This window comes from Saccopteryx bilineata, chromosome 3, assembly GCF_036850765.1.
Source record: "Saccopteryx bilineata isolate mSacBil1 chromosome 3, mSacBil1_pri_phased_curated, whole genome shotgun sequence".
In the NCBI taxonomy this organism is placed as follows: domain Eukaryota; kingdom Metazoa; phylum Chordata; class Mammalia; order Chiroptera; family Emballonuridae; genus Saccopteryx; species Saccopteryx bilineata.
Window position 1 is genome coordinate 103,826,078 of NC_089492.1, and position 12,659 is coordinate 103,838,736.

General features: G+C 43.2%; 1 protein-coding gene across 3 annotated transcripts in view; it reads left to right on the forward strand.

Annotated features, from left to right (window-relative positions):
- Positions 1-12,659, forward strand: part of MSH2 (mutS homolog 2) — an 84,251-nt gene that overhangs the window by 19,419 nt on the left and 52,173 nt on the right. For all 3 annotated transcript variants that reach the window (XM_066267072.1, XM_066267073.1, XM_066267074.1), the window contains 3 exons: positions 137-283; positions 7,058-7,207; positions 7,853-7,986. In XM_066267072.1, coding sequence (XP_066123169.1) covers positions 137-283; positions 7,058-7,207; positions 7,853-7,986 — 431 coding nt within the window. The remainder of the gene's footprint in view (positions 1-136; positions 284-7,057; positions 7,208-7,852; positions 7,987-12,659) is intronic.

Sequence of the window (12,659 nt, forward strand, 5' to 3'; positions counted from 1 at the left end):
TTATATATTTTGCCAGTATCTTGCATATTGTATGAAATTTAAGGTAGATTAATAATTTGTTAGCTGTTGTCACTTTATATTTGTAAGTGTTATAGTTTTCTTCTCATAATAATTTAAAATATTTCTTGTAAAATAGGTTATTCAGAGAGGAGGAATTCTCATCACAGAAAGAAAAAGAGCTGACTTTTCCACAAAAGATATTTATCAGGACCTTAACCGGCTGTTGAAAGGCAAAAAGGGTGAACAGGTGAATAGTGCTGTCTTGCCAGAAATGGAGAATCAGGTATGTGGATTACAAATGTGAATTTGTCTTAAATTATAATTAGTGACTTTTTAAGGCTGCTTTAGTCATATATATTTTAAATCTGAACTGGATCACTGATACTAAGCTTACTTAATCTATGATTAAGCTTGTTAAAAACTCAAGTAACTAGAAAAATTTAAATGTAAACAGGTATAATTTCATCATAATTACACAGTATATATTCGTGGGACAAAGAAGAGTTTTATTAGCTTCATGTGAAAGAGCTGATTATTGTCAGTTAGTATGGGAGAAAGCATAGTTACTGGAGGGTGGGGTGGGGGAGACCTGTCAAAGCTTAAAATACCCAAACTGTGGCATCTTTTATAAATTGCTTCACCTTTCTGAGAAGCAGTTTCATTATGTTTTTTGGGGTTTTTTTTTTGTGGCAGAGACAGAGAGAGGGATAGATAGAGACAGACAGGAAGGGACAGAGATGAGAAACATCAATTCTTTGTTGCGGCTCCTTACTCGTTCATTGATTGCTTTCTCATATGTGCCTTGACCACCGTGGGGCTACAGCAGACCAAATGACCCCTTGCTCAAGCCAGCGACCTTGGGTCCAAGCTGGTGAGCCTTGCTCAAACCAGATGAGCCCGCGTTCAAGCTGGAGACTTCAGTGTCTGGATCCTGGGTCCTCCATATCCCAGTCCAACGCTCTATCCATTGTGCCACCGCCTGATCAGGCTCATTATATGTTTAAAAGGGTAAAAATATGTGTCTTAAAAATTGTTATAGAGACTAGGAAGTAATAAGGGTGAAAGTATATATAGTACAGGGCTAGTCAACCTTTTTATACCTACTGCCCACTTTTGTATCTCTGTTAGTAAAATTTTCTAACTGCCCACCCGTTCCACAGTAATGGTGATTTATAAAGTAGGGAAGTAACTTTACTTTATAAAATTTATAAAGCAGAGTTACAGCAAGTTAAAGCATATAATAATAATTCCTTACCAAGTACTTTATCTGGGATTTTTGCAGTTTGGCAGAATAAATGTTTATAAAACAACTTACTATAGTTAAATCTATCTTTTTATTTATACTTTGGTTGCTCCACTACTGCCCACCGTGAAAGCTGGAATGCCCACTAGTGGGCGGTAGGGACCAGATTGACTACCACTGATATAGTACATAATAATTGCATAATAAATATTACATTTAAACATTTTGGCTTTAAAATTGCCACTGGTTATGTCTTCAGTGGTAGAAGTGAATATGCAAATAATGTAAGTGGGATTTTCTGTAAGCTGGAAACCGGGAGAGACAGTCAGACAGACTCCCGCAAGCACCCAACCGGGATCCACCCGGCACGCCCACCAGGGGCGATGCTCTGCCCACCAGGGGGCATCGCTCTGCTGCGACCAGAGCCACTCTAGCGCCTGGGGCAGAGGCCAAGGAGCCATCCCCAGCGCCCGGGCCATCTTTGCTCCAATGGAGCCTTGGCTGTGGGAGGGGAAGAGAGAGAGAGGAAGGAGGGGAAGGGCGGGGGTGGAGAAGCAAATGGGCGCTTCTCCTATGTGCCCTGGCCAGAAATCGAACCCGGGTCCCCCGCACGCCAGGCCGACGCTCTACCGCTGAGCCAACCGGCCAGGGCCGAGTTTGGTATTTTTTATGGTAAAATACTGGTAGCTCTTGACAAGATATTTGTGGATCACTTAAGTAAATGGAAAATTCTATTGTATATTTAAATAAAACTAATTTTCAAAGTAGATTTCAAACTAGAATGAATTGAGACATGATTTTGCAGTTATTTTTATTTTTTTTTTTTCATTTTTCCGAAGCTGGAAACGGGGAGGTAGTCAGACAGACTCCCGCATGTGCCCGACTGGGATCCACCCCAGGCATGCCCACCAGGGGGCGATGCTCTGCCTCTCTGGGGCATCGCTCTGTTGCATCGAGAGCCACTCTAGAGCCTGAGGCAGAGGCCACAGAGCCATCCCCAGCGCCCGGGCCATCTTTGCTCCAATGGAGCCTCGCTGCGGGAGGGGAAGAGAGAGAGAAGAAGGAGAGGGGGAGGGGTGGAGAAGCAAATGGGCGCCTCTCCTGTGTGCCCTGGCCGGGAATCGAACCTAGGACTTCTGCATGCCAGGCCGACACTCTACCGCTGAGCCAACCGGCCAGGGCCTGCCGTTATTATTTAATCACATAATAGTTTGGTCCTTATTAAACTAAGTTTATCCTTTTTTGTTTTGTTTTGTGATAGAAACAGAGAGAGGGGCAGACAAGGACAGACAGACAGGAAGGGAGAGAGATGAGAAGTATCAGTTCTTCATTGTGGCTCCTTACTTGTTCATTGATTGCTTTCTCATATGTGCCTTGACCGTGGAGCTACAGCAGACCAAATGACCCTTTGACGGGGGGAGGGGCTAGAGTAGACCAGGTGACCCTTGCTCAATCCAGAGACCTTGGGCTCAAACTGGTGAGCTGTGCTCAAACCAGATGAGCCCGCGCTCAAGCCTGTGACCTTGGGGTTTCGAACCTGGGTCCTCTGTGTCCCAGTCTGATGCTTTACCCACTGGGCCACCGCCTGGTCAGGCTAAACTAAATTTATCCTTTTTTTTTTACTTTTTTTTTGGTGATATACTCAAAAGCCAATATGGATGAGCAGTAGTTCCAGCATTAGGGAAGCTCATCTCTGAAAAGATGAAGAAGCTTTTAGGGCTACTGGAAATTTTATTTGTGTGTACTGGTGACATAGCAGGAGGTTCTTGTGACAGCCTTATGCATTTGCTAGAGTTTGGCAAGAGCAGATAGTTTATTATGTTATCAATTAGGAAAAATATGAACTTTTTATTTATTTTTTTTTTTTTTTTTTTATTTTATTTATTCATTTTTAGAGAGGAGAGAGAGAGGAGAGAGAGACAAAGAGAGGGAAGGGGGGAGGAGCTGGAAGCATCAACTCCCATATGTGCCTTGACCAGGCAAGCCCAGGGTTTCGAACCAGCAACCTCAGCATTTCCAGGTCGATGCTTTATCCACTGCGCCACCACAGGTCAGGCAAATATGAACTTTTTAAAATGATTTTATTTTTATTCATTTTAGAGAGGAGAGAGAGAGAGAGAGAGAGAGAAGGGGGGGAGAAGCAGGAAGTATCAACTTCCATATGTGCCTTGACTAATCCCAGGGTTTTGAACCGCAACCTCAGTGTTCCAGGTTAACGCTTTATCCATTGCGCCACCACAGGCCAGGCAAATATGTATATTTCTAAAGAATGTAGTATTAACTATATTTTATTTTATTTATATTTATTTATTTTTTACAGAGACAGAGAGAGAGAGAGTCAGAAAGAGGGATAGACAGGGACAGACAGGAATGGATGTGCCTTGATCGTGGGCCTCCAGCAGACTGAGCAACCCCTTGCTGTAGCCAGCGACCTTGGGTTCAAGCTGGTGGGCTCTTGCTCAAACCAGATGAGCCCGCGCTCAAGCTGGCGACTTCGGGGTCTCGAACCTGGGTCTTCTGCATCCCAATTTGACACTTTATCCACTGCGCCACCGCCTGGTCAGGCTGATTTTTTTAAAATTAAACAAGAACATTAAGCAAACGACAAAGAAAGTTCAATTATGCAAATGAGATGCAAAATCAACTTTTATTTCATTGGTGAAAATGCACTAGACAAAAGGCTGAAATTGCTGGAGTATCTATATTCCCTGATCTAGTTTTTGTGAGCAGTGTATTCACAGATGTGCTGTCATCTAGGCTTTGTTCTAATGGCCCTAGGATTTTCAGAATGGTGAATGAGTATTGTTTGCAACTTAGTCACCACCAGCTGAGAAAGTCCCTAACGAGAGTCAGTTTGTCCTTTGAAGCTTTAAAGCCAGACGTTGACTTCTCTCTAGCATGAAACTCTTAGATAGAATTTTTTACATCTACATTGAAAATCTGTTGTTTAGTCTGACTGGTGGTGTCGCAGTGGATAGAGTGTTGACCTGGGACTCTGAGGTCCCAGGTTCGAAATCCTGAGATCACTGGCTTGAGCAGGGGTTCACTGGCTCAGCTAGAGGCCCCCACTACCCCTTCAAGGCACGTATGAGAAGCAGTCAGTGAACAATTAAAATGCTGCAACTACGAGTTGATGCTTCTTATCTCTCTCCCTTCCTGTGTCTATTGTTTATGATAACCATCTTCATTAATTATCTAGATAGTCTGAAAAACTTGCTGCAGCCTCTACATCAGCACTTGCTGCTTCATTTTTCACTTTTATGTTACAGGGATAGCTTCTTTCTTTAAATCTCATGAACCAATCTTCATTGGCTTTAGGCTTTTCTTCTGCAGCTTCCTCACCTCTCTGAGTCTTAAGAGAATTCAGGAGAATTAGGACCTTGCTATGGATGAGGCTTTGGTTTAAGGTAATGTGGCTGGTTTGATCTTCTGTCTAGACCACTAAAACTTTTTTATTTTTTTCCTGAAGCTGGAAACGGGGAGAGACAGTCAGACAGACTCCGGCATGCGCCCGACCGGGATCCACCTGGCACGCCCACCAGGGGCGATGCTGTGCCCACTAGGGGGCGATGCTCTGCCCCTCTGGGGCGTCGCTCTGCCGCGACCAGAGCCACTCTAGCGCCTGGGGCAGAGGCCAAGGAGCCATCCCCAGCACCCAGCCATCTTTGCTCCAATGGAGCCTTGGCTGCGGGAGGGGAAGAGAGAGACAGAGAGGAAGGAGGGGGCGGGGGTGGAGAAGCAAATGGGTGCTTCTCCTATGTGCTCTGGCCGGGAATCGAACCCGGATCCCCTGCACGCCAGGCCGAGGCTCTACCGCTGAGCCAACCGGCCAGGGCCCCACTAAAACTTTTTATCAGCAAAAAGTATTCACTTTTTTATCATTTGTGTGTGTACTGGAGTAGCATTTTTAATTTTCTTCAAGAAATTTTTCATTGCATTCAGAACTTGGCTTGCCTGTTTGATGCCAGAAGCCTAACTTTCAGCTTCTTCTGGCTTTTGACATGCCTTCATCACTGAACTTAATCATTTCTAGCTTTTAATTTAAAATGAGATGTGGTATAGTATAATTCCTTTCTTTTGAACATATAGAGGCCATTGTAGGAATTTTTTTTATTTAAAAAAATTTGTCCATTGATAGGGAGAGAGAGGAGGAGGGGAGAGAGGAAGGAAGAGGTTGGAGGAAGGAGAGAAGGAAGCATCAATTCTTTGTTCCATTTAGCTGTATACTCATTGATTGTTGCTCATACGTGCTCTGACCAGGGATTCAACCTGTGACCTTTGTGTGCCTGGACAATGCTTTATCCACTGAGCCATGTGGCCACAGTCATTGTAGGATTATTAATTGACTTAATTTTAATTTTGTTGTGTCTCGGGAAAGAGGGAGGCCTGAGGAGGAGAGAGACCAGGGTAACAACTAGTTGGTGGAACAGTCAGAACACACATGATAATTTATTTGAACTTTTTATTTAAATATGCACCTAGAAAGTGTATATATTTTAAGTGTGTAACTGAATTTTTTTTTTTTTTTTTTTGTGACCAAGATAGAGAGAGGGAGAGATAGGGACAGACATACAGGAAGGGACAGCAAGGAGTGTAAGGTATTTTTCCCCGCCGAGGAAGAAGGAAGGGGCCAGAGCCACGAAGTGTGGAATAATAAAAGGCTTTATTGAGTCCAGTGCATCCCGCCCAATGAGGTTCCCTAGTCCTGGGGACAGAGGCTAGGGAAGTCGCATGGGGTGATCCGCGTGGGAGATATTTAAAGGGTCCCGTCTAGGGTGGTCGAGCTAATATGACGTGGTGAAATCTCATTGGCTGGCAGACGGTCGCTTTTTTTCCCAAAGGGCTCCTGGGAAGTTTCTTTTGGCGTGTTTGGATGTAGGCGGGCGGTGCTGGCCAAAGTTCCCGGGTCTGGTATCTCACGTGACTGTCCCCCATAGCTGACCACCCCACAATGAGAAGCATCAGTTTTTCGTTGCAGTTCCTTAGTTGTTCACTGATTGCTTTCTCATGTGCCTTGACTGGGGGGCTACAGCAGAGCAAGTGACCCCTTGTTCAAGCCAGTGACCTTGCATTCAAGCCAGCGACCTTGGGCATCCTGCCAGCTACCTTTGGGCTCAAGACAGCAATCATGGGGTCATGTCTGTGAGCCCACGCTCAAGCCTGTGACCTTGGGATTTCGAACCTGGGTCCTCTGCATCCCAGTCTGACCCTCTATCCATTGCGCCACTGCCTGGTCAGGCTGTAACTGAATTTTTATAAAATGCACATACTGACATAATTGGTATCAATGAAACAAAATAGTACTGGCCACCTTAAAGACCCTTTTTATGAACTTCAGTCATTACCTCCAACCAGGGTAACCCTGGTTCTTACCTGTGACAGTGTAGATTAGTTTGGCCTATTTTTGTAGTTTATGTAAATATACTCTTTGTGTCTGGTTTCTTTTGTTCAGTATTTTGTTTGTGAGATTAATTTATATTGTTACATGTAGTTGTGGGTTGTTTGTGCTTATATTATGTGATATTCCTTAGGGTGAACATTGAACACGCCAAACTTGATGCATTTAGATCTCAATGGCATTTGAGTATTTTCTACTTTTGGCTGTTATGAACAGTCCTGCTATTATAGTAGCTTTTACTTTCTAAAAATCATTTTCTAATGTTAAGAGATTTATTTAAACTTATTTTCTTGGTTTGGCTTGGGAAGAAATACCAAAGGAAGTGATAAGTTTGGAATTTTTTATTTTGCCGTTTGTCAGTTAAAAATCTAGCATTTTAGTAATAGTAATTTTTTATTTTAAATTTTTAATCTTAGGTTGCAGCTTCATCATTGTCTGCAGTTATCAAATTTTTAGATCTCTTATCGGATGATTCAAACTTTGGACAGTTTGAACTGACTACTTTTGACTTCAGCCAATACATGAAATTGGATATGGCCGCAGTCAGAGCCCTTAACCTTTTCCAGGTAAAAAAATAACACGTGGATTAAAAACATTGAAAGGTGAAACTCCTAGACACAGACAACAGTATGGTGATTACCAGAGGGAGGGGGGTGGGGGGTGATAGAGGGTAAAGGGGATAAATGGTGATGCAAAGAGACTTGACTTGGGGTGGTGAACACACAATACAGTGTACAGATGACTATTTAAAAAGAAGTCTCAAAAAAAATAAAACATTGAATGCTTAAAAAATGTTTCCTCTGATATATCCTGAAGAATCTTACTAAGAAGCTTACCTATTTTGAGATATTAGTATACTTAGAGACATAGTTTTGAATTTCTGTATTTTTCTAATTATTAGCTATATAAATAGTACTTGTCCTGGATTTATGAATGATTTTTTTATATTAACAGCAGTTTTTTAAAAATTACACTCTAATAATGTAATGTCTAAAACTGCAGTAATTATAAAGTGATTTTGGTTTGGGAGAATATGTAGCAGAAAATACAAATTAACAGGTTCAAAATTTGACTTGAGAAAAACTCTTGTGCAAATTTCTTATTTAATATTTGAAGAATAATAAATGTTCTTGTTTTCAAAATTAATTTTCATGGCATAGTAAGATTTTCACTAATAAGTGTGCCATTCTTTTTTATATTTTGTTTACTAGGGTTCTGTTGAAGATACCACTGGCTCTCAATCTCTGGCTGCATTGCTAAATAAATGCAAAACCCCTCAAGGACAAAGACTGGTTAACCAGTGGATTAAGCAGCCTCTCATGGATAAGAACAGAATAGAAGAGAGGTATATTACTAATGTGTGCTTTTGTAAGCTTTGAGTAATGTGCAAATACTTCATTTGATTATACCACTCAATCTTTTATTTTTTAAGATTTAATTTATTGACTACATAGGGGTAGGGGGGCAAGGAGTAGTTGCTCCACTGTCTGTTCATTGGTTGCTTGTTGTATGTGCCTTGACCGGGCAAGCTCAGGGTTTTATTATTTTATTTTTATTATTTATTTATTCATTTTAGAGAAGAGAGAGAGAAAGAGAGAAGAGGGTAGGAGCAGGAAGCGTCAACTCCCACACATGCCCTGACTGGGCAAGCCCAGGGTTTTGAACCGATGACCTCAGTGTTCCAGGTCCACACTTGATCCACTGCACCACCACAGGTTGGGCAAGCTCAGGGTTTTAAACTGGTGACCTCAGCATTCCAGGTTGACGTTTTATCTGCTGTGCCACTTCAGGGCAGGCATACTACTTATTCTAATATGTAGTTTTGCATCTAACTGCACAGAGAGCTAAATAGTAAAAATAGAGTGATAATAGTTTCAATTGATTAAATAATTTTCTTTTATATATATACAATTCCTTTTTTTAAAATTGATTTTAGAGAGACAGAGGAAGGTGGGGAGAGAGAGAAAAAGAGAGAAGCATTTATTTGTTGTTCTACTTAACTGTGCATTCATTGGTCACTTACCATATATGCACTGACCAGGATTAAATATGCAACCTTTGGTGTTTTGGGACAACACTTTCACCAACTCAGCTAACCAGCCAGGGCCTATTTTCTTTTCTATTTTTTTTTCCTTACAGAGACAGAGAGAGTCAGAGAGAGGGATAGATAGGGACAGACAGGAATGGAGAGAGATGAGAAGCATCAATCATTAGTTTTTCGTTGCGACACCTTAGTTGTTCATTGATTGCTTTCTCATATGTGTCTTGACCGCGGGCCTTCAGCAGACTGAGTAACCCCTTGCTCGAGCCAGCGTCCTTGGGTCCAAGCTGGTGAGCTTTGCTCAAACCAGATGAGCCCGCGCTCAAGCTGGCGACCTCGGGGTCTCGAACCTGGGTCCTCCTCATCCCAGTCTGACGCTCTATCCACTGTGCCACCGCCTGGTCAGGCCTATTTTCTTAATTATGTTTTTTTCACTATAAATTTTTTGTTTTTTTTCCTCGGCAAGGCAACTTTAATAACTTCTGCAGAAAGGCGTGCTGCTGCTAGTGAAAGTGGGTCGGCAAGCACTATAAAGTAAAATTTTATTGACGAGATAGTATGAACAGTATTTCATGGCATGAACTTGGGAGCCATAGTACCTTGGTTCAGATTATGGCTTTGCCACTTAATTAGCTGTTATCTTGGGCAAGTTACTCAACCTCTGTGTCACAGTTTCTTCACTTTTTAAAAAAATTTTATTAAGCCTGACCAGGTGGTGGCGCAGGAGACTGGGACACAGAGGACCTAGGTTCAAAACCCCGAAGTTGCCAGCTTGAGCATGGGCTCACCGGCTTGAGCATGGAGTTACTGGCTTGAGTGCTGGGTTGCTGACTTGAGTGTAGAATCATAGACATGACCCCATGGTCGCTGACTTGAGCCCAGGGTTGCTGGTTTGAGCCCAAGGTTGCTGGCTTGAGCAAGGTGTCACTCACTCTGTTGTGTGCACCCCCCCCCCCAATCAAGGCACATATGAGAAAGCAGTCAATGAATAACTAAGGAGCCACAATGAAGAATTAATGCTTCTCATCTCTCTCCCTTTCTGTCTGTCTGTTCCTGTCAGTGTCTCTCTCTGTCTCTGTTACAAAAAAGATTATTTAGAAAATTAAATTTAATGGGGTGACATTGATCAGTAAAAGTACATAGGTTTCAGGCCCTGGCCGGTTGGCTCAGTGGTGGAGCGTCGGCCTGGTGTGCGGGAGTCCTGGGTTCGATTCCCGGCCAGGGCACACAGAAGTGCCCACCTGCTTCTCCACCCCTCCCCCTCTACTTCCTCCCTGTCTGTTTCTTCCCCTCCTGCAGCCAAGGCTCCATTGGAGCAAAGTTGGCCCGGGCGCTGAGGATGGCTCTGTGGCCTTTTCCTCAGACGCTAGAATGGCTCTGGTTGCAGTGGAGCGACGCCCCAGATGGGCAGAACATCGCCCCCTGGTGGGCGTGCCGTGTGGATCCTGGTCAGGCGCGTGCGGGAGTCTGTCTGACTGCCTCCCCGTTTCCAACTTCAGGGGGGGAAAAAAGGTACATAGGAAGGGATAGAGGGGGGGGGGAGAAGCAGGAAACATCAACTCCCATATAAGCCTTGACCAGACAAGTGCAGGGTTTTGAACCGGTAACCTCAGTGTTCCCAGGTCGACTTTATCCACTGTGCCACCACAGGTCAGGCCAGGTAAACATTTCTGTAGCATTTGAAATGTTGATTATGTTGTGTACCCAGTTTCTCACTTTTTTTTGTGTGTGGCAGAGACAGAGTCAGAGAGGGACAGACAGACAGGAGAGAGATGAGAAACATCAATCCTTTGTTGCGGTTCCTTAGTTTGTTCATTGATTGCTTTCTCATATGTGCCTTGACTGGGGGGCCACAGCAGACCGAGTGACCCCTTGCTTGAGCCAGCAACCTTAGGCTCAAGCTGGCGACCTTGGGGTCTCGAAGTTGGTTCCTTCACATCCCAGTCCGACGCTCTATCCACTGTGCCACCGCCAGGTCGGGCCCAGTTCCTTTTTTTTTATTTTTTTTATTCATTTTAGAGAGGAGAGGGAGAGACAGAGAGAGAAGAGATATAGGAGGGGGGAGGAACTGGAAGCATCAACTCCCATATGTGCCTTGACCAGGCAAGCCCAGGGTTTCGAACCGGCGACCTCAGCATTTCCAGGTCGATGCTTTATCCACTGCGCCACCACAGGTCAGGCATTTTTTTTTATTTATCTATTAATTTTAGAGAGGAGAGAGAGAGAGAGAGAGAGAGAGAAAGAGAGAAGAGACTGAGGGGGGGGAGGAGCTGGAAGCATCAACTCCCATATGTGCCTTGACCAGGCAAGCCCAGGTTTTCAAACTGGCAACCTCAGCATTTCCAGGTCGACTCTTTATCCACTGCGCCACCACAGGTCCCAGTTCCTTCATTTTTAAAATGACTAGTAACATACCAAATTCATAGGTTCTTGCGAGAATTAGGTGATTTTAATATGTATAAAGTACTTTGAACAAGGTCTGGTACATAGGAAATGCTTGATTATTTTAGAATGAACTAAAATAGTCTAAACATATTTCAGATAAGTTTTAAAATTGAGAAAATAAAAGAAAAAGTTATATAATTCTGATACCCTAATATGATTAGCAATTAAAGTATATTGAGCTGTCTGGCCAGGGTTGGTTGATTGATTTTTAGAGAGGAAGAGGGACACAGACAAAGACATTGATTTACTGTTCCACTTATCTATGCATTCATTGGTTGATTATTGTATGTGTCCTGACCAGGTATTGAACCCACAACCTTGGCATATCGGGAGATGCTTTAACCAACTGACCTATTCAGCCAGGGCAGCTTGGTCTTCTTTTCGAGGAGAGATTTCAAACTGTCTTAGACTTTTATTTTTTATTTATTTATTTATTTATTTATTTTTTCTTTCTGAAGCTGGAAACGGGGAGAGACAGTCAGACAGACTCCCGCATGCGCCCGACCGGGATCCACCCGGCACGCCCACCAGGGGTGAAGCTCTGCCCACCAGGGGGCGATGCTCTGCCCCTCCAGGGTGTCACTCTGCCGCGACCAGAGCCACTCTAGCGCCTGGGACAGAGGCCAAGGAGCCATCCCCAGCGCCCGGGCCATCCTTGCTCCAATAGAGCCTTGGCTGCGGGAGGGGGAAGAGAGAGACAGAGAGGAAGGAGGGGGTGGGAGTGGAGAAGCAAATGGGCGCTTCTCCTATGTGCCCTGGCCGGAACCGAACCCGGGTCCCCCGCACGCCAGGCCGACGCTCTACCGCTGAGCCAACCGGCCAGGGCCTGTCTTAGACTTTTAAACTATTATAGGATTATATATTTATTTTTAAAATATTTATATGAACACTTCTTTATATATAAAATTAAATGTGATGTAACAATCTTATTAGCAACATTAGCTCCAATTAAATGTAGGACTGCTGTAAATTTAGAGATGGTGGTAGTGCTTATGTGATAGTACACAAGTCACAAAAATGAGGGGATCAGAGAATGTGCAGATACTCCAGTACTTTTAACCTTTTGTATAGTACATTTTCACCAATGAAATAAAAGTTGATTCTCCATCTCATTTGCATAATTGAACTTCTTTGACTTGTGGTTTACTTTTCTGATGTTCGTTTAATTAAAAAAAAATCAAATGCTTCTTTTTTTAATCACTTCATATTTATTTTGAAATATTCCCTAATTTTTGTGAGCAGTATATATCATGCTTTTTGAGGCAGTACTCCTAGACTCCCTAGATTTCCTTCCAGGATATAGTATCCTTTTGTGCAAGGATATCTTTACTTAGTAGTGCATATTCTGTGGAAACAGGTCTGCAGTTTCTTTGAAATAGTACAGCATTGCTCTGGCCTCTGAAGAACAGGAAGGCTTCCAATTTATTGCTTTATAACCAGTGTTGTCTCCACTTCTAAATCAAGTTTATTGGAGACTTTTTTTTTTTGTTTTTTTTTTCTGAAGCTGGAAACGGGGAGAGACAGTCAGACAG